The 26,707-nt window shown below is 34.4% G+C and overlaps 1 protein-coding gene and 1 long non-coding RNA gene across 6 annotated transcripts; one reads left to right on the forward strand and one right to left on the reverse strand.

The window, feature by feature from the left end:
* Positions 1–295: 295 nt before the first annotated feature.
* Positions 296–3,669, forward strand: LOC131948822 (uncharacterized). Of its 5 annotated transcripts, none has more exons than XR_009388076.1 (4): positions 296–445; positions 2,815–2,933; positions 3,100–3,242; positions 3,613–3,669. It is a non-coding gene; the product is annotated as an uncharacterized LOC131948822 (long non-coding RNA). The 5 variants fall into 5 exon arrangements; XR_009388078.1 differs by lacking the exon at positions 296–445 and adding an exon at positions 503–648; XR_009388077.1 differs by lacking the exon at positions 296–445 and adding an exon at positions 650–668.
* Positions 3,670–19,808: 16,139 nt separating this feature from the next.
* Positions 19,809–22,985, reverse strand: LOC131948836 (gastrula zinc finger protein XlCGF26.1-like). The gene is made up of 2 exons (XM_059310530.1): positions 22,967–22,985; positions 19,809–21,745 (listed from the first exon to the last, which is right to left on the reverse strand). Exons 1-2 carry the CDS (start codon positions 22,983–22,985, stop codon positions 19,995–19,997), a joined length of 1,770 nt encoding a protein of 589 aa, XP_059166513.1. The 3' UTR covers positions 19,809–19,994.
* Positions 22,986–26,707: the final 3,722 nt, after the last annotated feature.

Below are 26,707 nucleotides of genomic sequence, written 5' to 3' on the forward strand. Positions count from 1 at the left end.
CTCGCTACGTTTAGATCGCTACTCGGAACCAGGCAAACGTGAGATTGAAACCCGAATCCATAAAGTTGTTAATAGCTAATGTTAATTTGTTCAGTATATTTGTTTAAGAATTCTTTTACTTAACGATCATCTTTTACATTCATCAATTAAAACTCTTTTTAAACCTTCCTTTTATTGATCTACAATATTTTTCATAATAAATTAAAATTAAATTAGCATTTGGTAATCGATACATTTTGTTCACTCGAAATTTGACTGGCGATTTCCTTTAAAGGGATGTAACGTACAATGCACCCCATGCGGATCATCTCAACGACAGAATCGTTGAGCCTCTCTCCGACTGTGTCGTTGAGAATAAAACCCTTTGGTGGTTTCTCAGTCAACACTGTCGTTGAAAATAAAACAATAATTAAACATGCTCTCCACAATTAGGAAAGCATAAACTGTAGGTGTTTTGAAGCTAATATTCCAGCCATTTTCTTTTGACGAGAGCTAGTCCAGATCTAGATCTAGATCTAGACTAGATCTACTTGATCAACGATTTACACTGATGTAAAACCTACGTAAATCTACAAGATCTAGATTTACATTTAGATCTAGATCTAGAAATCTACATTATTGACTAGATCTAGAGAGAGAAAGTTAAAAGTATGCCTAGTGCGTCGAAAGTAAATGATAGAATCAGAATCTAGCTAGATCTAGATCTAGTAATTTTTCAGTAGCACTAGCTAGTCTAGATTGACTAGATCTAGATAGTAGTATAGAAAGATAATTATCTCCGTGGCATATCTGTCCTTTAGGATCTATTCAATTTTAAATCTCTTCTATTTCAAATTGTTTGTAGATCTATATCTACAAGCTTAGGCTTAGGTCTAAAAATATACTAAAGCTACACAAAAGTACACATTATTCATAAACTTAATGCCATTAATGGCTAAAATTCACTGAGCATTGTTGCACTTATTAAGACTTAAACATAAAATTATTAGGGCCTATGGTAGCTTAATTTTCTTGACAGCTTTTCTCTTCTTTTTTGCCATGCTTAATTTTAAATTTAAGTCACTTTCATGTGCTGGTAGCTTAAAATAAAACTTGTTTAGGAAGTTTATTTCTTTCTCCCTTTCATAATGCTGCAAATATGAGTAAGATGCTTATTATTATAATTAAATAGCTGCGATAAATAATCATTTGCATCTTTTTGGGGGTATTTCTTTTCCATAAACTGTGAAATATGGTATCTCAAATTTTGCGCGTAACTCAAAGCGAAATATTACTCGCTCAACTGCTCGTATTTAAAAAATCTGGTATGTCGAGGCACTAGAATGTTGAGGTACCACAGGACCTACTATGTATTGAAAGAAAACATAAATTAATTATAGAATAATAGGCCAATATAGTAATAAAGTATAGCTTTAGATTTTATTCAGCCTACTAATAAATAATTAAATAGGCCTAAAGTAGTACTAGATATTAGATAAATCCCTAGTATTGTGTAGGGTTATTTTTATTAAAAAAAAACAGATCACATCTTATACTTGACTTATACATTAAGGCGGGCTCAATAAAATAAAAATAATTTATTTAGGACCTAGGCCTATGTTTTGGAGATCTAAAATTCTAAATGAAAAATAAATTATTAATTAGACCAACAATAGGCATAGTATGCTAAATCTATTTTAGTATTTAAATTTAAGGCTCGGCCATCTACTAAAAATTTTATAAATGTCATAAAATGGCCTACTTTATTATAATTACTAATTACTATTAGGCCTAAGTTAAAACCAGACCTAGCCTATTTTATTAGTAGAAAAAGTATTACTATTAGCCATTAGAGTTAAGATGTTATGGCCTTATGTAAATTAATGTAATCAGTGTTAGATTATGATATCGATCAAGCATTTATTATATAATATCGGAAAGGGGCCTAGCACTCTCTTAGTCATTAGTCTATTATTAGGTCTTACAAGTAGTTTAGCCTATTTATATATTATATAGGCTGTTATTTAAATTAGGCCAAAGGCTTATTAGGAAAAGGCTTAATAGGCTTTAGTTTTTAATTAGGCAACAAGGCAGAGGCTTAATGTTGCTTATAGATTTCATTTGAAATTATTATGATATACGCTACTCTGCGGCTATCACTTAACTATAGACTACTATAGAGTATATTATAGCCTAGGCCTATCTAAATAAAATAATTCAACTCACTTAGCTTACCATAATTTTTTAAAATGTTTAGTTAAGTATTCAGCTCTCTATGTCAGCTAAGGCCCATAATTGTTAGATCTATTAATTATTTAATGATTAGTAGGCCTAATTATAGGAATTAGGTCTGATACATTAAGTCCTATATATTGGTCGTAGAGTAATACTATTGGGCTAGTAATTATATACAATATCTATACAAACCTACTTATCGTTAATTTGGGAGTCTTTGCATTGACCTTAGTTTTCAGATGAAGCAGCCTAATTTTTTATCAGATTATACCATAAAATCAAAAGTAGACTTGTAGAACTTTTTAAAACAAGGCATGAAATATTAATTTAAATAATATAAACAAATAGCCTAAATAACAACTACACAAAGTTAAAGTCATAATAACTTTTTATAAAGGTATCTTGAATTTCAACTGGAGGTAGTTTTGATAAATATTAGTATTCTGAATATTAAAATAGGTAGACTTAACATAAATTTGTTCTGAAAACATATTTAGAAATTGGTTTTAAAAAATGAGGTTATGATTGGGGTGGGTAACTAGTTGAGGATTAGATATGAAATTCATTGTGTTTATCCATGTTGTAATTTCTCTTTTACAGGTTCACCCAAAAAAAAAGGGAAGATCTGATTTTTACCAGTAATAAGACTACAGCATACTAAATGACACAAGATGTTCTTTCTCTATTACCTCTTACATTTGACATAAAAGCAGGAAAAGGTATGACAATTATTAATAAGCTGCTTTAAATTTTATAATTTGTTTTTTATAACTTGATTGTACCATTTTTATTTCCAATGATCATAAATATAATTTAGTGTCATTTATATTTTAAAATATTTATATTATACTAGATATAATATACTTCTATAATATTACTATCCAGGTTTAACAGTCTATGCCTACAACATAGATCTCCAGGACTAAAAGTGCAAAAAATTGCAATCAGTATATCACAAGTATTATAACACACGCATCTAATCTGCTTCAGTGGCGAGAACTGGGTGAATCCTCTCAAACATTAATCAGGTAAGTTATCACAAGTTTGCTTTGGTTTATTTTGAACATGTTGATTGAGATAGATTTTTATTTGTATAAATATTGTATTTAAAAAGTATTTTACCTAGTAAAACCAAGTCAGTGGTGAAGATTGATACAATATGTATTTTTTTAAATATTTGTTTTGCAAAATATGCTGATTTGCAGGAAGGATATATATATATATATATATATATATATATATATATATATATATATATATATATATATATATATATATATATATATATATATATATATATATATATATATATATATATATATATATATAACATTATCATTTAGTGGTTTGTCTTACAAATTTGAATTATTTACTTAATCTGTCTTAACTGCTCAACAGGAACTAGGCATACCTAATGAGCGTCAAGCTGATACAGTAGATGTACAGAAGAATTTAAGCACAAGGTAAATATTGATAAATTTTAAGTTTTCTTTTTTTAAGGTTACATGTAGTGTTTAGGGAGAAAGGAATTAAATTATTTAAATTAGGCCTAATAGTTTATTTCTCTATCTTATGTTTCTCTTAAAATAACTTAAATTTTTCCCCCTTTATCACTAAAGCAAAATTTTATAGATATCTATGCCATGATTCATCTCATTCAATCACTTTTTTCTTGTTTTGTTTTGATGTATTAAACTAATTTAAACTAAAGATTATTTTTTTTTTTTTTGCTAATTTTATTATTTCAGATGGATGATTAAGAAAATCATTTTGTTTTGTTTCAGGAAGTGAAAAGTGATGTAAAAGGCAACTAATACTTCCATCTACCATAGTTAAACAAGAATCTGCAAATGGTAATAATTGCAATAATCTTGATATATTAATGTTTGGCTTTATAATTATATGCAATTGTCAGGTTTGATAAATAAATTATTTCTCAAAATTTGATGTATTTGGTTTTCTTACTTTGTACATAAGATGCAAGTGATTGAAAGCTGAAAAGGGTTGTATGTAGTTACAGTATTCCCAGCACAAGTTGACATTAAAACAGCTGAAGCCCTTTTAAAAAAAAAAAAAAATAATAATAATCTAGGAATGCTGTTTCTATTAGCTGAGCACTTATTTGGAAAAGAACTTAATTGTTTACCAGAGAATACTGTGACCCAGTTTGTACTCCAGGCAAAAAGTGCCTATGTTTATTATTATTAAGTTAAAGAAAAGTATCAAACAAACAGGATAATATTAATAATAAAGACATCCACACTAGAGAAGTATGGAATGAGTGTTGCATGGAATCCAAATCAACTTTGATGTTGCTAATTGCTACACTGGGCATAATTGGCCTACATTGACTTTTGCTGAGCTAGGCAACTGTTTTTGTTTAACTTTAGATGTCGACTAAATAAAGAAGAAAACTGACACGCCAATACCAAAATCAAGAACTTGTAAAGTTCGTGGTTGCTAAACCGAGAAGTCCTGAGTTCAATCTCCCGTGTAGATGAGGCTCTATAGTTGGGGATAGCAACCTATCTTGGGGATACAACACTTGTTTTTGGATTGACAAAAGATAAAAGAAATCCAGAAAGAAAAGCAACTGAACGAAGAAGAAAAAGGCTGGATATATTCGGTATCAACTGTACAATTTTAACAGACACACATTTCAAACTACACATGCATTTCAATGACAAAGTTCAGTGAAGCCATAATGTTGAGTTTGACTGAATGAAGAACGATATTGTTATTTCAAGCAAAGTTAAGGTTTATTGTCTTAAAGACATTGTCGTGGATTGATTTAGACTAAGACTTCCCTGTTAAATAAGCCGACAACGATGGCTCTTCTTATTTCTCGTCTTTGATGTTGCTTTCAAGAACTTGTATGAGATTAGATTACCTACATAAGGCTACAAAGTTTGGAATCGTGGCTTTCTAATAGTGGACCTGGCTACATGACATTACCCCCACCCCGTCAATTACCCCCCCCCCCCGGAGGAGACCCCCCTCCCGTATTTACCCCCCGGGGCAATTACCCCTTGTCAATAACCCCCCTGGAGAATCCCCCCCCCCCCCCCCGGCCTCAAGTTATGATCCTAACTCAAACTCTATACCTATGTATTTCCTTAATCCTAATCGATAAAAAAAATGACCAAACCCTAAGCATTCACCTCAGCCTAAAACTTAACACATAACCAAAACCAACTCTAGACTTAGGTTTCAGCCTAACCTTGACCATAACACTAACCCTAATCCTAGCCTTAATCCTAACCCTGACCATAACACTAACTCTAATTCTGAACCTAACCCTAACCTTAGCCCGAACGCTAACCCTAACCTTAGCCCGAACGCTAACCCTAACTCTAGCCCTAACTCTAACCCTAGCCCTAACGCTAACCCTAACCATAACCCTAACCTTAGCACGAACGCTAGCCCTAGCCCAAACTCTAACTCTAGCCCTAACTCTAACCTAGCCCTAACGCTAACCCTAACCCTAGCCGTAACCCTAACCATAATCCTAACCTTGGCCAGAACGCTAACTCTAACCCTAGCCCTAACGCTAACCCTAGCCGTAACCCTAACCATAATCCTAACCTTGGCCAGAACGCTAACCCTAACTCTAACCCTAGCCCTAACGCTAACCCTAACCCTAGCCGTAACCCTAACCATAACCCTAACCCCAGCTGTACCTTAAGAGGTGTGTCCGTGTGGGGGGGGGGGGGGGGGGGTGTCCTCCTTGGCGGGGGGTAAATGACAGGGGATAATTGCTTCAGGGGGGGGGGGGAGAGAACTAATAATTTGTAAGTCCTACTATTCAATACATTTGGTTTAACACAATGTCGTCACACATGTAAAACAAAATAAGCAGTGTTTTTATTATTTGTATCCTTAAAAAATGCAAAATAAATGCTACGCCATTAACTCAACCCTCTTTTTTCTCGTTACATATCGTCACATAAAGCCACCGCCCAAAATGATGGTGACGTCAATATACAATCATAAAGTGGTCACCCATTAACGACGACTCACTCTTCAGACGATTTTGCACCCAACCCCCCTTCTCTAATTGTAACACATTTTCACAAAAAGCCAGATCTTCGCTTCCCCCCCCCCCACCACCACTCTCTTTAAAAACACCACACCTCAACACATAACCCCCTCCGCCGTTCCCCTGAAACTGCATTTTTACTTTCTCGTATATACGAAGTATAGAGAAAGTCTTGTAATCGTGCAAAAAAAAATCGAGATTTTTTTTACAAATCTCGACGTTTTACACCTCACTGATACGGAAAAACATAATTGTGCAATCTTGTCCGTATGTCTGTGTGTCTGTGTGTGTCTGTGTGTAAACACGATTACTTGAGTACCGTTACAGCTAGGTTGATGAAATTTCATATATAAGTATTTTATCAAAATCGTAGATCCGTATAAACTTTTGAGCGATTTCCGATAACCGAAAGTGGTACTTTTTCTACTTTGAATTTTTCAAAAGCCTATAACTTGAGTACTATTTCAGATAGATAAATGAAATTTCACATGTAAGTAAAAGATCTAATTCTCTGCCTTCTGTCAAATTTTGAGTAAATTCCGTTGACAGGAAGTACTAATTTACGCTATTTCCGATTTCTCAAAAAAAAAAACGCACGTAAATTTATAAAGTACTAATAATGTTGCGCACTATTATGCACATCTTTATTTGGCGTTCACTTGGTGTGCAATTCTTTTTTCTACAAGGTTTTATTCTATTTTAAAAAGTTTAAGTATTTAAAGTGGATTAAAAATCATGTCTATTTCTCGAGTTGCCATTCCCGGTAGTGTTATATTAGAATATTCGAGAAAGTTTAGGGGAGATCACTCCCGGTTTATTATAATATGTACTGACCTCGATAAACATTGAGTTAATAAATGAATTAATACCAAAAGCAACCTTTTAAAGCCCGAAATAACGGATGAAAGGAAAAATGTGTCGTCACACTTTCCGATCACCCCTTCCCATAAATGAAAAAAAAAGCCTGAACATACTAAAGGAGAGTATGGATGTTGATGGAGGATCCCAACGTTAAAAATTAAAACAGGGCAAAATTTCAGGAATCCATGTTACATATTATTATTTTCCTTAGGTATAACAAAGGTATTTACATTGTGTTTTATATTTTACGAGCCGCTATCATACGCCGCTATTTAGTTGTTTCATTTTCTACTTTTCAGTAATTCATAATTTGTGAATTCGACAGTAACAATGCTGCCACTGAAAATATTTGCTTTAAAACACTATCAGTAGCTCGTTAAGGACGATAACCTCCCCCTCCCCACCCTCCTTTCACAGAAACCCTACCCCCCCCCAGTGAAAGCAGCCCCCTCTGAGTTACCTCCACTAAGTTTAAAATCGTTTCAAACTAAATTATCTGCCCCTAATAGCTGTCACTAAACCCGGCTCTACGATTGTAAACATTTAGCTTGAACCACAGCTCACCAGACCATGTAGGGATCGGGGTGGTAGGGATAGAGAGAAAGAGAGGGGGCTGCAAGGGGCGCTTACCGCTTGGTGTTTTCTATGGTATCCATGAAGAGAATTATTTATTTAGAAGAAATATATATTAAACCAGCGTACCCGTCCCGCGCGTTGCTGCGGTCTCAGAAGACCGACTGACGCAATATTTTAAGAGGATTCCATAATTACATTAGCAATCACGTATTTTTTTACGCTTGACATTGATTTCTAAATCTAAACAATTTAAATGTAATCAAAGCCGGTGTTATATTGCTTTCATCATAGTTGTTGAGGCGCAAATTCTACCGCACACAGTAGCCCATTGTATCCATAATGTATCGCACTCTTTAAAACGAACGTAGGCGCAATACTGTTTATGAGGGACCCACACAGAGGCGCTAGACCACACGCCAGTGGTGCAGTAGACAAAAGTTTCCCTACTGTAGGGCGCTCTTTTAAAACTCATAGTGTTCCTCCCGAAGCCAGGGGGGCGCACCGGGTCAAACGAATTGTCATCGAATGTCGTGTGCCACAGAGTCAATATTGTAGAGTGCTCTTTAACACAACCTTAGGATATCCCAGGGCGCCAAATCGCATCCTGCCGGGGCGCCGGCAGACGCGCCTGATTCCATATAGTCAAATTATTGTTGACCATCGTGTCTTTAGTGTATAAATTAAAAAAAACAAACACGAACGTAGGCGTCGTAGTGTTCACATGGTAGCACGGGGCGCTTCGGGTTACGTAATATCCGGGGCGCCGGCGGCTGCGCCTGTTGTTGCTTTTTTACCTTAGCCCCCATGCAGAAGGCTCAAGTTTTAATATCGCCGCCCTGGATTTTCGGGCGCCAAGCCATTTATTAACAAAAATCGCACCCTCTAGGGAAACGCCCATAATAAATTTTAATTTTTGTTTTCGCAGAAACCTTCTCGTGAGTGTTTTCATTAACTCTCGAAAGTTTAACGGCACTCAGATGAACGATGTCAAACAGCATCCGTTTTGTTTTTTACAAACTGTGTAGAGAAAAATTGCACCCTCCAGGAGCGCCGCCCTGTTAAAATAATAAAAAAAGAATTTCTTACTGTAACCTCCCCTGAAGTTTTATGGCGAGCGGATGAACGGGATTAAACCGCAATCTACTTTTTCGTATATATACCCTATATAGGGAAGAGTCGATTCGCGCCCTGCTGGGGCACCGTGCTTGTGAAATATATCCAGTGGTATTCTTAACTTAAGTTGCATGGCCATAGGATGAAAGGTGTAGTGCTGCATAGAGGACATAAACAAACCCACAAACAAACAAGCGAAACTTCATTATATATATACATAGAGAGAAATATACATAATTCTACATATGCATATATGCATATATATATATATATATATATATATATATATAGCTACATTTGGTGACTTCCCATTTTCCCCAATGGCGTCAAATTTTGCACATAATCCACCTATTAATTCATGTGAAAAAAAGCATCGTTTTCATCGTAAATTATTAGATTTTGGTATCAGCCTCTCTCCGGTCGTCGCTTAGCAAATCTGTTATCCAAAAATTCAACAAGCATGTATTCACCTGTACATTTTGCCGTTTGAAACATTTCCCCTCACCCCCCCCCCCCCCCCGGGTGATAGTTTTTAAACGTGCACAGTTAATTGTATATTTTTTTTATCTGCAGTCAGTTATTAGTACAGTTAACTCTCATTAGTCATTTATTGAACTGTCAAAATGCATACTTCTTCTATATATTTTGCTATTTTTCGCCATGGAGTCACCCCCGAAATTTTTCCACCTTGCGCAGTCCTCAGCCCCGCCCCCCACCTTGTGACGCCTCTGGTTAGGGGTACTACTTGAGTACAGTAAATATGTATATATATATATATATATATATATATATATATATATATATATATATATATCGGGGGGGGGGGTATAGCCCCTTGGCACACCTTGTACCTACGCCACTACATAATCATGTTCTTAAGATTATATAGCATATACTATGTATAAATTCGATAAAAATAGCTATTACGTATTCTACAATTTTATATTTGTAATAACATATTGTAAACGAAATGAGTCTTAAATTCGATTACAAAATGGGCCTTTATATTATGTATTTTTTCTATTTTGCAATCATATCATGTATTAGTATTACTTGTTGTATAGCCTAGATTCTATAATAATATACTAATATATTCTATATTACATAATCCTATATTATATCGTTTAGTAATCTCTACCCTAATGTTTTCTATACCGAATAATCAATATTCTGTAATTCTAATTGTGTATAAATTAATCATATAATCTCTAAAATTAATCATAACTGTGATCACAATTAAATTCAGCAATCCACTGTATTAATTTATATTGCTAAAAATAATTTAATTTTCAATTTTAAAGACAGAAGATACATTTTTATAATATTAATTATTATTAGCTCTGTAAAATGAATGGTTGTTTAATTTTTCTTATATTAAATATTTTAAGCGATTAATTAATCGAAATGGTTTTATTCCGTTAGCTAGTTTTTACAGTTTATAACTATAATTAGAGTCTCAACGACAGAATCAAATGAGAAAAAATCTATAGCGTTATTATATACCGACACTGTTGATAAGCCACTCAACGACAGTGTCGTTGAGAATAGTGTATGATCGGCTGTACAATGAATACTAGCAGCTGATACCAGGTGCTGCCCGGGTTTTAGAAACATGTAATTTTTAGCGCAATTTCCATACGGACAATTGCGATTTTTAACTCGTTCGATACCTCAGCTTAAAACGATCTTTTGAATTGATTTTTCTTTCTCTTTTGGCGCCCCCTTTGGGTCTGCTCCCAGTCCACCCGCCCTACCTACACCTCTGCTTTCGTCTGCATGAAATTTCATGATAATTTGGATGCAGTGTTTTTTCACAGACATCTTCGCATTTTATCCCCACCCAGAGCAAGTAGCAGGTGGGAGTAAGATGCGAGACAAAAATGTCAAGTAACCGCCGGTTTTCGCACCCTTCTCACATATTTACCGCCTCGCCATTTACCTACACTCATCACTATACCATTCATAAATCTATCCCTTTCTATACCACTTCCCCTATCCGATTTCAATTCATTTTTTCTATTCGTATTCATACTCGTACCTGAACCGGCTTCTGTACTTACACATACCTATAGGCCTACTACTCCATATCCATTCTTAATCTCCCCCTATCTCTTTCTCTAAATGACGGATGGGTAATTGATTGGATTCGGGGGGGGGGGGGAGTTATTGTCCTACTGCTCTTTTTTTGGGGGTGGTGGGGGGGGGGGGGGGTAATGTAGAGGCAGTGATTTAAAAGTAGTGTCAGCCACTTCAGCAGTTTTTCGTTGGAATGCAAGCACTTGTTCGTCGTCGCAAGTAGGCCTATCCATTTCATGAAGAAAAAAATTCAATTCAACAAAGCAAACGTAAGCATTAAATAAACCGGGAGTGATCTCCCCTAAACTTTCTCGAATATTCTAATATGACACAACATGGGATGGCAACTCGGAATATAGACATGATTTTTGTTTACTTAAACTATTAAAAATAGAATAAAATCTAGTAGAAATTAATTGCACACCAAGTGAACGCAAATAAAAAAGCGCATAATAGTGCGCAATATTATTAGTACTTTTAAAATTTACATTAGTTTTTTGAGAAATCGGAAGTAGCGTAAAGTACTACTTCCGGTCAACGAAAATTACTCAAAATTTAACAGAAGGTAGAGAATTAGATCTTTTACTTACATGTGAAATTTCATTTATCTATCTGAAATAGTACTCAAGTTATAGGCTTTTGAAAAATTCAAAGTAGGAAAAGTACCACTTCCGGTTATCGGAAATCGCTCAAAAGTTGATACGGATCTACGATTTTGATAAAATACTTATATATGAAATTTCATCAACCTAGCAGTAACGGTACTCAAGTTATCGTGTTTACACACGGACACACAGACAGACAGACAGACAGACACACAGACAGACACACAGACATACGGACAAGATTGCAAAATTATGTTTTTCCGTATCAGTGAGGTGTGAAACGTCGAGATTTGTAAAAATCTCGATTTTTTTTTTGCACGATTACAAGACTTTCTCTATACTTCGTATATACGAGAAAGTAAAAATGTTCGAGTGTTATTCGATTTGAGACACTTATGTGTATCCTGTGCAAAGCCCCGACATATTGATTACACACCAGCAACACGTTTTTTCTTATGTCACTTTTAAAAAAAAAAAAAGTTATGGGAGAAAATCTGTTAATTAAAAATTGTCTTGCGGCTAATTGACACACAATGTTGGGTTACAAGTCACTAGGCAACATAATGTTGTGTTTTATTTTCCTTTTCTATGTTTTAATTATATAAAAGATTGTAGTTAAATTAATAGTATTAATAATAGTTTGCTATGATGGCAAGGCTTGTCATGTTGCCTGGTTTTTCAAATTGCCTAGGGTTGTCATAATGGCTAGGTTTCCATGCTGAATAGGTGTGTCAAGTCGTTGAATTTGTCAATTTGCCTAGAGTTGCCATGATGGCTAGAGATGCAGAGGCGTAGCTAGAGGAGGGCGGGGAGGGCGGCCGCCCCGGGCGCCGACCCTAAGGGGGCGCCAAAAGGGGTAGAAAAAAAATTAAAAGCTCATTTTAAGCTGCAGTTTTGAATTATAAACAGTCAAAGTAAAGAAATTTAACGGCTGAGAACATTTGCATACTGATTTAACTCTTTTCTACCTTGATTGTGTAACTGTAAAACGTATATCTTTAAGAAACAGTGACTGGAAAAACCGCTTTCCTAGATGGGGCAGGGGGGGGGGGGGGCGCTTTTTCGAAGACTAAATTCCGGATTAAGGAATAAATAACCGATATCACTCAGAAAGGAAACACATTGAACTAAAGTATATTTTACGATTGTGTAACATGTAACATATTGAGATAATTGTGAGGTCAAGGGAACTCACTCTTCTGTATTAGTATTATATTTATATTGTTATCTTGAGTGATGTCCCTTACATATATATAAATAGTTGTCTCTCGTCATTTCCGTCTCTCTTGCTGGTACCATCATGTAGTTAGACCCAATAAACGTTTTATATACAACCACATGCTTCTATCGTCAATCTATTATATCTGACGACGAGGATAAATAATCTACTAGAAAGAGCACCTACTTACGCAAAAAAGAGGTTTGCTAGAGCTTATTAGCTAAGTATTTCTAGAATAATGGCGCTATATGGCCAAATAAAAGAATTTGATTCGGATGATGAAATCATTCAAGATTACCTAGATAGGTTAAGCTTTTACCTTGAAGCAAACAACGTGACGATAGAAGCCAAAAAGAGAGCTGTTTTGTTAACAGTCATAGGGCCTCAACAATTTAGGCTCCTAAAGGACTTATGTGCACCAGCTAGTCTAACTACCAAGAGCTTTAACGAGCTGAGCAAATTGCTAACAGACCACCATGCGCCTACCCCATCAAAGTTTCTATGTAGAGCTAGATTTGACAGTAGGACTCGTCAACCAAACGAGTCAATATCAGAATATGTTGCTGCTTTACGTCATCTAAGTAGATTTTGTGAATTCGGCGATACGCTGTCTGACAGACTATGTGAAAAGTTTGTGACAGGTGTAAACAGCCCTGATATTCAAAGAAAGTTGCTGCTCGAGTCAGATCTAACATTAGAAAAAGCAATACAACTTGCAACTTCATTCCAGCAGTCATCAGATGCGGCGAAATCTCTTACGCCTTCAGGGATCCATGCAGTAAACAGCAGGTTAGTCAACAAACATCAACCCCAACAGAGCATTCCAACTTATGCTAAACAGCCTGCTCGTTCAAATCCTAGATCTAAATCTAGTAATAATTATCAAAAATGTCATCGATGCAAAGGTCCCCATGCATCTCATCGATGCAAGTTCAAGTTAGCAACTTGTTATAAGTGCAGTAAGCAAGGTCACATTGCCAAGGCCTGCTTTGCAAAGTCTTCGTCTGTTGCTAAATCTAGCCAGTCAAGACAGTACCGCAACCAAAAGCAGCACTATGTTAACTCTCACCAAGACTACCTAACCCAACCAATGAACCACTCTACCAGTGAAAATGCTCAAACTGATTCGCAGCCGGATTTCAACCTATTCTCTGTGAAATCAATAAGTCATGCTCCCATCAATGTACCAGTTTATATCAACGGTAAGAGCATCAGCTTCCAACTTGACACTGGAGCATCTCTAACAGTCATAACAAAGAAAGATTTTGACGCTGTCACAGGAGGATCAGTGCCTCTACAGCCATGTCACAAGTGTCTAACAACATACACTGGTGACAATGTTCCGGTAATAGGAGAGTGTATGGTTCATGTAAGTTATAATGGTCAAAGTGTTAAACTTCCTCTTCTTGTGGTTGAAGGAAATGGACCACCATTACTAGGTAGGAACTGGTTAAGTGATCTTAAGTTAAATTGGAAGAGTATATGTTCATTGAACAATGCAAAAGAATCTAGTCTTACTTCAATAGATAAAGTTATATCTGAAAATAAATGTGTTTTTAGTAATCCAGGATTACTAAATGATAGAACAGTGAAGATAAGCATTAAAGACACAAATCCAAGATACTGCAAAGCTAGAGTTCCACCTTATGCAATGAGGAATAAAATTGAAAATGAGCTAAGTAGATTGGAATCTAATGGCATCATAAAGAAGGTAGACTATTCCGATTGGGCGTCGCCCATTGTGCCAGTGTTAAAGAAGGATGGTTCTATAAGAATTTGTGGAGATTATAAAACTACACTGAATAAGCAAATAGAGCTAAATAGGTACCCTATACCTAACATTGAGGAAATTTCTTTGAATTTGGCAGGAGGAGACAAATTCACTGAATTAGACTTTAGTCATGCTTACACTCAACTAGAACTGCATCCAGATTCAAAAGTCTATACGACAATAAACACACATAAAGGACTCTACCAATATGAAAGACTATGTTTTGGCATATCATCCAGCCCTGGAATTTTCCAAGCTGTCATGGACAGTATTTTTAAGGATATTCCAAATGTTTGTGTGTACTTTGACAATGTGTACATAACTGGTAATAATGACACTGAACATCTTAAAACACTTGATAAAGTATTGAAAATTGTTGGTGAAAAAGGTTTAAAGATAAACAAAGATAAATGTCAATTCATGCTGACAGAAATTAGTTTTCTTGGTTATATATTAAGCAAGCAAGGCATCAGACCTCAACCTGAGAAAACAAAAGCCATTAAAGAAGCACCCAAACCTGAAAATACCCAACAACTAAGAGCTTTTTTGGGCTTGATAAATTACTATGCAAAGTTCATAGGGAATCTGTCTGGTAAACTATCACCACTGTACAAGCTGCTACAGAAAAATGCAACTTGGCACTGGGGTAAACAACAAAAAGCTGCTTTTAATACAGCAAAAGAGGCTTTGTCTGCTGACACCTTACTAACTCACTATGACCCAGGGAAAAGACTTATATTAACATGTGATGCTTCACCAGATGGTGTAGGAGCAGTCTTGTCCCACATGGATGAGAAGGGTGACAGACCCATTGCTTTTGCCAGTAGATCTTTGAACCAGGCTGAGAAAAATTATTCTCAGTTAGATAGGGAAGGCTTAGGCATCATTTTTGGTGTTAAGAAATTTCATAAGTTTCTGTTTGGTAGGAAGTTCACCATCTTTACAGATCATAAACCATTGCTAGGTTTATTTGGAGAAAACAAAACCCTACCTGAGCATGCCTCACCAAGAATTCAAAGATGGGCTATCACACTAACTGCATACAATTATGAATTGAAATACAAACCTGGATCTGAGAATAGTGCAGATAGTCTTAGTAGATTACCTTTAAAAAACCAAGGCCTGAGCTATGTACCAGAAGATGTATTTGTTCTCTTCACTATCATGGATAACTCCAATATAAATGTGAATGATATTAAAAGAGAAACACAAAAAGATGAGTGCTTAATAAAAGTATATGAGTACTGTAAAAATGGTTGGCCTGAAGAGTCAGTGAATGAGGACTTAAAGCCATATAAAATAAGAAAAACAGAGTTAAGTCTAGAAGATGGATGTATACTATGGGGGTCAAGAGTAATTATCCCCAAAATGTTACAAAAAGAAGTTTTAAGAACTTTACATGATACTCATCTTGGTTCTTCCAAAATGAAGAGTCTAGCAAGATCATGGTTCTGGTGGCCACATATGGATGCTGATATTGAAAAATATGTAAAACTTTGTTCAAGCTGTGCACAACATTCAAATCAACCAGCTACAGCACCTTTGCAAAACTGGGACTGGCCAATCGAACCATGGAAACGTATACATATAGATTTCGCAGGACCTTTCATGAACAAAATGTTCTTAATTGTTATTGATTCACATTCTAAATGGTTAGAAGTTAAAATCATGAACACAATCACTGCAAATGATACCATTATAGAACTGAAGGAAATATTTTCAACTCATGGATTACCAGATCAAATTGTTTCAGATAATGGGCCTAGTTTCACAGCTCATGAGTTTAAACTCTTTTGTGTGGCAAATGGTATTGAGCATATAACCACATCCCCCTATCATCCTGCTGGGAATGGTTTGGCTGAAAGAGCGGTAGGCATATTCAAAACCGCTATGGTAAAAATGAATACCGGTAACAAGTTTTCTCTTAGGGAAAGAGTAAACAGGTTCTTAACCAAATACCGCACAACTCCTCATATAACAACAGGTGTTGCACCATGTGAATTCTTATGTGGTAGGAAAATTAAAACTCATCTTGACCTACTACATCCAACTGTTCAAAGGTCTGTTTCCCAACATCAACATACACAAAAAGTAAATCATGACAAATCATCCATTGAAAGAGAATTTGCAGTTAATGATAATGTGTATCTAAGAAATTATGGGAGAAAGGAAAAATGGATACCAGGTCAAATTGTTCAATGTACAGGACCTGTGTCTTATAAAGTAAAAACAAATGATGGACTTATTGTCCGTAGACATGCAGACCAGTTAAAAATAACTTGTGCAGATAATAAGTGTGAATCTGTCAATCCCACCAAATCTGAACAGTTCACACCAACTCAGTTTGTTCCACAACCAAGTTCTGTTGATATGAGTGAACCAAGTTGTCTGGAGTCAGAAAATGTAAATTCTGGAGTTAATGATTTAAATCCTAGACCTCCTGAGATAGAGAATCCAGATGGTCAGAATCTTGAGTCACCAAATCAAAAGCCACTGAGAAGGTCAAGCAGGACAATCAAAGTCCCAAATAAGTTAGACCTATGATTTTAAAGGTCAAAAGGACTTTGACATCATTGTTTTGTATCTGGATTATGTTGTAGCATATTGTGCATTGTTTGTAAGGGTGTAATCTACCATAATGTTCATGTTGCAATATATTGGTGATTTTAAGATACTGTCAATTGTCCTATTGAGAGATGTGTTGTGTTTACTAAGGGTAAAGGGATGTAACATATTGAGATAATTGTGAGGTCAAGGGAACTCACTCTTCTGTATTAGTATTATATTTATATTGTTATCTTGAGTGATGTCCCTTACATATATATAAATAGTTGTCTCTCGTCATTTCCGTCTCTCTTGCTGGTACCATCATGTAGTTAGACCCAATAAACGTTTTATATACAACCACATGCTTCTATCGTCAATCTATTATATAACATAAAAAAGTTTGTGGCGTTTAAAATCCGCTCTACCATTTTTGTCCAAGATGGTGGGGCGCTTTTTCACTAACAAAAATCGCAGGATTTGTACTGGATCGGTTACTAGATAACTATTTTAACACTTAGAAAAGAAATCAATTGTAATAACACTTAATGTACGATTTCACTACCCAGTTTTGCTTTGTACGATTCTTACGATTCTCTCAACTTGATCGTGATAGATCAGTTACTTTACTTGATTGCATTACATCTTGCCGGGATCACTGCATTAAAGAGAAATAAATATAACGGATTCTTGTATCGCTATCCGATCAGTAAAATAGCAGACTGACGGAGCGGGTGGATGGGAAGCAACACTCTTTACCAAAATTTTAAGAGAGAAGAAAATTAGTATATTGCACTGATTATTACTTTGTTCAACCTAACTGATAATTCAAAATTGCAATATTTGCCTACTATTATCGAAATTGTTCTAAAGACACGACCAAAAGGAGACCAAATAAGTCTTGCACCTTCTACAAAATACAATCTAAAGCAGTGGTTCTTAAATTTTTGGAGTACTGAACCCAACCAGTTTCATATGCGAAATCACCGAACCCTCCTTAATAGTTGTATCCTCCACAATGACAAAATCCGATCGTGGATTATATGAGTCGGATGTGTCTTGACCTCCACGGAAGCCCTGAGACTGAATTACCAAACCTCTCGGGTTCGATGGAGCCCACTGTTCTAAGCTCTTTTGTTTTTCAACTCTTTATTCGTTTCGGCATCTTAAGGGGCATTTGATTGGCGTATAGTGAAGTTTTAGGGAACGACAATCAGCGTAATTGTTAATTTTTTCCCAGACTGTCGCACACACAAACACACACGCATATATACATACATATATATATATATATATTTGGGGAGGGGGGCGCCAAACTGAGAAAGATCGCCCCGGGCGCCGGGAGGGGTCGCTACGCCTCTGTAGAGATGCATACTGGTTAGTGTTGTCATTTAGGCTAAAGTTGTCACATTGGTTGTCTTACTGGGTATGGTTGTCATGTTTCCTTGCGTTGTCATGACATTGAAGATTGTCTTGTTTACTAGTTACTATTGTCTTTTTTTCCAGATTTTACAAGAGTTATCAGCAGTTTTTTTAATCATTACTACCAGTATCATCACCATATCACTATTATCTTTAATGTATTTCATTCCTCTCTTAAGTTTAATAACTTATATTTTTAATAATCTATATGCAAAAAAAAAAAATCCCGGTGAAAACTGCAACAGATGTTTATTTCTATAGCATTCATTAAGTTAAGTCAATGGTTGTCTACATACTATTAGTTTTTTTTTTATTAAACAATGATCAATAATTTGCCGTTCTATGGCATAGTAAAATGGTAGAGTGTCTGCTAAGCTGAAAGTCTTGAGCTTAGGTCCAAGGTTAGAGTTGTAGCACATCTCTAAGTGGGGGGGGGGGGGGGGGACACGGGACGGACACGACAACAGAGAGCCGCTGACCACATTATCCCTTCATATGCTGAGGTCATTGAAACATGTGAACTATACTTCAGCTGCCCTGTGGATTGCCAGGGGAACTTTATTTTACTTTCTTTACAAGGGGACACTAGTCTTGAACAAGCAGGGTGTAGAATTTTGCTTATACTTTTAATTATATAATGCAACATTGTAAGGATTTACTAGCCTTGAACATTAATGTGCTGTAATTAAAATGAGTTTAGTTTTCAGATTTAAAAATTTACAATCATTCTTAAAACTAGTTACATTTAATTAGATTTATTTATTAATAACAAACAAAATACAAAGTGTATGCAAAGATTTTTATTAGAGACAATAAAACTAATAGTGTATATATGTAATATTCCGCTCATCTAATTACTTCCTTAATACTTCATATATATTTTTTTTTGCTATAGACAGGCTAAATATACATTTAGCTACACCTAGATACGTTTGTTTAAAACCTCGAGTGTGGTAGGCCACATTTTTTAAAATGTTTACAATACCGCTATATTTTGCTTTATATTTTTATAAGCACTTAGAAAAACAATATTGTTATGAAATAGTAATAATGGTAAGAAGTATAATTGGGCACACATTTATTTTACCATGGATTTATCTCAAATAGCTAGGTCTACAACTATCCCTGTATTTACCATTTTAATTGAATATTGCTCTACCTTGCTGACTTTAACTAAGTACATATTAGTTTAAAACTAATTTACTAGAATGTACTAAGCACCTACACACTCTCTCAATTGAACTTGAACAAAACTAAACAAAAAAATAACAAAGAAAAACCTTGAAATTAAAAAAAAAAAAGCTAACAAACAGAAAACAATAATTAATCTTTAACTTGAACAATATTTCACAAAAAAAGGTCATCCACTATACAGGGCACATCAAAGGACACTTCAGGTGATACTTATCTAAAAAAAATATGCAAGAATCATTTTTGTTAATGCTCTTTTTGCTGGTTGGAGAAATGTGAATGAGCAGAAAAACTTTTACCTCACATATCACACTGCTTCTTTCCTGTATGAATTCTGTGTTTTGTCAATTTGTAAGTCTTTTCTCATGTGTGAGTTTTAAGGTGTTTCTGTAAAGTACTCTGTAGTGCAAAGCGAGTACCGCATTTGTCACAACTGTAAGGCTTTTCTCTTTTATGAATGTTTTGGTGGTTCTGTAAAGTGTAAGTGTTTGAGAAACATTTACCACATATGATGCACAAGTATTTTTTTTTTCCTGTATGTGTTTTAAGGTGTTTTTGTAAACCTGCTAAATTATTGGAACATTTACCACAATTGGCACATTTGTAAAGACTTTCTCCTGAATGAATTCTATGGTGGCTCTTTAAATCTGAGGGGTGTGTGAAACATTTGCCACAAGTGACACACTTGTAAGGCTTTTCTGTCATGTGAATTCTATGGTGTTTCAACAAATTTGCAATCCAGCTAAAACATTTACCACATTTGACACATATGTAAGGCGTTTCTCCTGTATGTATTCTATTGTGTGCCTGTAATCGGGACAAGAATGCAAAACATTTACCACATTTGTCACATATGTAAGGCTTTTCTCCTATATGATTTTTACAGTGATTTGTTAAATAGTTCAAAAGTGCAAAACATGCACCACATTTTTCACACATGTAAGGCTTTTCACCGGTATGGATTCTACAGTGGTCCTCTAAAGTTTTAAGTTGTGTGAAATGTTTACCACATTTGTCACACTTATAAAGTTTAGTCCGTATTCTATGGTGGTTCTGTGAAATCTGTTTGGTTGCAAAACATTTACCACATTTATCACATCTGTGTGGAAGTTCTGCTGTATGAATTCTAAGGTGGCTCTTTAATGAATGACTTGATGTGAAACACTTATTACATTGGTCACATTTATAAGGCTTTTCTCCATTTTCACTTCTAAGGTGTTGTTTTAAGCAACAAAGCCACAAAAAACGTTTGCCACATTTGTCACACTTGTACAGTTTTTCTCCTGTATGAGTTTTAAGGTGTCTCTTTAAATCCCAAAAAGCTGTGAAACATTTACCACACGTATCACACTTGTAAGGTTTTATTCCAGTATGAATTCTTAAATGTTTTGTTAAGTTTGATGATTCTGTAAAATATTTACCACATTTGTCACACTTGGAAGGCTTTTCTCCTGTATGAATTCTGTGGTGTCTCAGTAAACCATTAGATTCTGTGAAACATTTACCACATGTGTCACACTTGTAAGGTTTTTCTCCAGTATGATATCTATGGTGACTTTTTAAACTTGAGAATTGTGTGAAGCACTGACCACATAAGTCACATTTGTAAGGCTTTTCTCCTGTATGAATGTTAAAGTGTCTCTGTAAACCTGCGAACTGCAAAAAACGTTTGCCACATGTGTCACAGGTATAAGGCTTTAATCCTGTATGAGTTTTCAGGTGTTTCTTTATTTGGTATAGCTTTGTAAAATATTTACCACATATGTCACACTTGTAAGGCTTTTCAACAGTATGAATTTTAAGTTTTTTTAATTGACCAATTTTTGTGTCACAATCATGAGGCTTTTTTTCTATACTATTTCTAAGGTGTTTTTTCAATTGGCTAAGCTTTGTAAAACATTTATTACATCTGTCACACTTGTAAGCCTTTTTTTTCATACAAATTGTAAGATGTTGATGAAAACTAGATGGTTGGAAAGAATGTTCACTATTCTTAGAAGTGAGAGCTAAAGTCCAATTGGCAATTTCTTCTCCTCCATGTTTGAATTTCAAATGTGCCTTCAAAAAGGAAACATTTGAAAATGCCACTTTGCAATATTGACATGGATAGAGATCTGTAAAATAATATTATTAAATTGAAATTTGTTCATGTTTAAGTTTATAATAAGTTTGATATATAATACTGTGATGCTAATATTCATCTTTCATTGTATTTAAAATAAAATGTCTTTTATTGCATCTAGTGTTTATTCTACCATGGTTTTTGTGACTACTTAAAACAGTGAACACAGAGATAACTGATACATTGGGTACAGTGATGACTAACTGCTACAGTGGACACACTGATGACTAATATAGTGGCTACATTGATGACTGATAAATTGGACAGAGTGATGACTAAATGGTACAGAGGACATAGTGATGACTAAATGGTACAGAGGACATAGTGATGACTAAATGGTACAGAGGACATAGTGATGACTAAATGGTACAGAGGACATAGTGATGACTAAATGGTACAGAGGACATAGTGATGACTAAATGGTACAGTGGACACAGTGATGACTAAATGGTACAGAGGACACAGTGATGACTAAATGGTACAGAGGACATAGTGATGACTAAATGGTACAGAGGACATAGTGATGACTAAATGGTACAGAGGACATAGTGATGACTAAATTGTACAGAGGACATAGTGATGACTAAATGGTACAGAGGACATAGTGATGACTAAATGGTACAGAGGACACAGTGATGACTAAATGGTACAGTAGTGATGACTAAATTCTACAGAGGACAGAGTGATGACTAAATGGTACAGCAAAACAGTGATTGCTGATATAGTGGACACACTGGTGATTAATATGTTGACACAGTAATGACATGAGTGAGACATGACAAGTGAACTAAATAAAAACTATAATTAAGACCAAAAATTAAATGATGGAGATAAGATTAGGTTTTTGTTTGAACTACTTTTTAATGCTGTTGCATTGGTATTGATGACTGCCAGAAAAGAACAATCTACCTTTTTGTTCTTTACAACATATGGCGCTCCTTTCAAAGCTATATAGTCTAGTGTAATTAGTTTAATGAATAAATTCTATGATGACCCTGATTAGCTTATAAAAATGAATGTTAAAGGTAAATAAATGTAGTTTTTTATTGTTTTAATCACCTTAATTAATAATAAAGCTAAAAATGTTATGCAACACCCTAGATGTGCTGGATGAACCAGTGTAATCAACAAGAGTATTCATCAAACACAGTCATTGATCAACCCAAACTCTGCTTACATACAAAGCTTTAAATTATTGATAAAATTGATTTACCACCAGTATTGCTCTCCATTTTGATCAAACTGTTCTTGTTTACAACACCAACCCTCTGTAAATAAATGCCCAAGTCTCTGGCATAGCTGTCACCAAATTATACCTGAAAATGTCAGAATACTGTTTTATACTAGTCAACTGCAACATTGCTGTCACTATATTATTTACATGATGGTTTTGTATTTCAAAAATATACATTAAGATCAATTTACACATGGAAACAGAAATTAAAACTATGTGCTACAAAAGTCAAGTGTAGCAATTCATATTTTAAAGAAGCACAGAAATAAAATTTGCAGAAAATTTGCAACAATTAGAATTAACCTAGATCTAGTAAAAAATGTTTATTAAAATAGTAAAAAAGACTACATCAATGATTAGGAAAAGTTGTTTAGCATTAATAATTACCAGAAACATTAAAAATTTAAAAATCATTATCACCAGAAAATTAGCAAAACATCTTTACATATATATATATATATATATATATATATATATATATATATATATATATATATATATATATATATATATATATATATATATATATATATATATATATATGTATGTATATATCCAAATTTGTAATTTAAACTATTACTAAAAGATCTCGCCAAATAAATTATGATTTACAGTTATTTCAGTATATTCCAGAATGTGGTGGCAGACTGTCCACTGTTATAAATATTTTATTGTTGCTACATCATTTGGGAATGATAACCAAAGCTATATCAGATGATTACCAAATGTTCTGTGCTTGCAAGTTTTTATTCTATTTATCTGTTTAATCCATAGTTTTAAAAATTTAGGTTTTTAATGACTAGATTTAGATCTTTGATTTATCCATTGAAAAGACAGGACTAACTGTCCTAATCATGTCAACTTAAAAAAAAATTACTAGTTGTTTGATCTGGCTAGACATTTGTTCATTATTTAAACTAATATATTTATTTATTTCTATTTTGTCTAGCTACATCTAACAAGATTAGATCTGTATATTCTAGAGAGTAAAATAGACTAGATTGTCACTAGCATTTAGAACGAGACCCAGAACTTTAGATTGTCTAATTATAGACAGGCCTACTACTAGTACTACTACTATTTAACTAGATCAAGTCAAGATACTGTCTATCGGAAACCTGCTGCTCTTTTGATGTCAGGATGTGGCTCGCCAGTTCCATAAATATTATATTATTTTATTTTCATAACTCATAAAAGTATTAAACTTGAAAAAAAAAAACTTTAAATATGATAAAAACACTAAGAATAGGTGGAGTACATCATATACAGAATGCTGCTTAAGCACAAGGCCCAGCTCCACAACTGTGCTGTGGCCAGCCACGTGGCAGTAGTTCCATGCTTTCCACTACCGAAGTGCCCTTTTTTTCCTGCATATTTTAAATAATAATTATTTTATTCAGAAGGCATTTTTTAATGTGTCAGTGTGCATTCATTTGACATGAGGGACATAGTTTGTTTTAGTTATTAGCTTCTAAATTGGGCAGGGATGGTGTTATAGTTAGGCTATATAATTTAATTTTATTATCCAAGCAGACCTAGATAAAATATTTTAATCTGTTGTGTGCAAAGCACACGTGTTTTTATATGGATAAATATTATTTCATACTTGAACTAATTTTTAAAAAATGTGTTTACCTAATTTATCAATACCATAATATTAAAAAGAATGTTAGTGTCTCTTGAAAACTTTTTATAAATTTTAACTTTTGGCTCTTCCGGCTCAATAGGTTGTCGACCCCTGGTCTATAGTAATCTATCTATTCTTAATTAAGTTAATACTAGATCGAGAATCTATATTAAATCTAGATCTTATATAATGAAATCTATTTGAATCTATTCTACTAACTTATGACTTATATTTATTTTAAAAATTTAATTCATTTTGATAAAGCTATAGAGGTCTAAGTTAAAAAACAGCAATAATTTTACGAAGTGTCTATTCACAGTCGACTGTGAATAGCCGTATTGGGGCTATTCACAGTCGTATTCACGTTACCGTTTTTGATAGATTTAATGTTAAAAATACCCAACTAGGCATGAAGAAGTGTGGTCGAGCGGTCATTGGGAGTGGCTGCCGTGCCAGAAGGTGTGGGTTCAAATCCATCAGATGCCCTATTTCTATAACTCTTAATCTATGTATTTCATTCGTAATATCAAAATATTTTTTTCAGTTACTTATGTTAATTTTTTTGTGACGTTATTGTTGGCATATCAGCAAAAAAAAAAAAAAAATTAAATAAAAAGAGAGGAAAAAACACAAAAGTGTGATGGAAACTGTGAATTATAGCTGATTATATTCTAGTGTATAGATCTAGAGTGCATAATTGAGCATCTATGACCTACGTAGCCTGTAGCAGATGTCTGATATGAGCCTAAAAGCTAAACTAAACTTTAATTGTAATAACTTTTTTATAACAAAATAAAAATAGCACTGCTCTCTTAATCTATACCTCATTCCCCAGTCACAATAAATGCTTTTATTATTTTAAGATATTATTCACAGTCGTATTTAGCATGAAATGACAGCCGACTGCGAATAGCCGTATTGGGGCTATTCACAGTCGGCTGGGAATAGCCCCAATACGGCTATTCCCAACCGGCTGGGAATAGCCTTGGCCATAATTTTATGACATTTAAATCTAGATCTAGACTTGAAGCTAGGCTAAATCTAGACATTCTTACTAAATCTAGACTAGCGTAGGTCTAAAATATAGATCAAGACCTTATCTTAATCTAGCTAATTTAAGTACAGTAGTTTACCCCGTAGTTGTGTGTAGACTTAGACTAGATTGTAGACTGATGAATCTAGTCTAACCTAGATCTAGATTCTAGAACTAGAATTGTAGATCTAGATCTAGATCTAGAATTCTAGATTTTGACTAGAATCTAGATCTAGATCTAGATCTGATATCTTGGTCACTTGATCCAATTTATAATTTGTGTTCACTTCTTTTAGTTTTAGTAGACGTATATTTTCTAGATATTTAATAAATACGAGTAACAATCACCGAAGAATAGATTAGATTCTTGGCTACAAACTTCAGCTGCGGAGATTTATATTAATTAATATTAATTATTAATTTATTATAGTGGTATAAACATTTTGAACGTTGTAGAAGCGCCATAACTTGCCTGATTATGTACTCGCTACGTTTAGATCGCAACTCGGAACGATGGCAAACGTGAGATTCTTGACCGAATCCGTAAATCTATCGACAGAAAATGTTAATTTGTTCAGTATATTTATTTAAGAATTCTTTTAATTAGGCCCTATAATTAGCCATCTGTTTTTATGTTTATCAAGTTAAAAACTTTTTAAACCTTTATAATATGGGTCTATAAAACGTGTCTTAATAAATTAAAATTACATTGGCATTTGGTAATCGATACTTATTGTTCACTCGAAATTGTACTGCCGATTTCCTTGACTTTAAAATGGATATAAATATTATATTAATGACTACTAGCAGCAGATACTCAGTGTTGCCCCTAGGCAGCGCCAAAAGGTGTGAATTGTAATGGCTACACGCCTTTACATACCTATTTAACTCTTTTCTACCTTGATAATGTAACTGTGAACATGTACCCTTTAGAAACAGTAACTGGCAAAAACGGTGTGCGGACCTTAGATGCTTTGACCACAGAGGGGCTTTCACTTAATTAAATGATTAATTAGAGTGAATTAAATAGTCTTTTAAGAGCAAAGAGGACAAATCCCGA

This window comes from Physella acuta, unplaced genomic scaffold, assembly GCF_028476545.2.
Source record: "Physella acuta isolate Inbredline_101_S28 unplaced genomic scaffold, ASM2847654v3 ptg000661l, whole genome shotgun sequence".
NCBI classification, from domain to species: Eukaryota; Metazoa; Mollusca; class Gastropoda; family Physidae; genus Physella; species Physella acuta.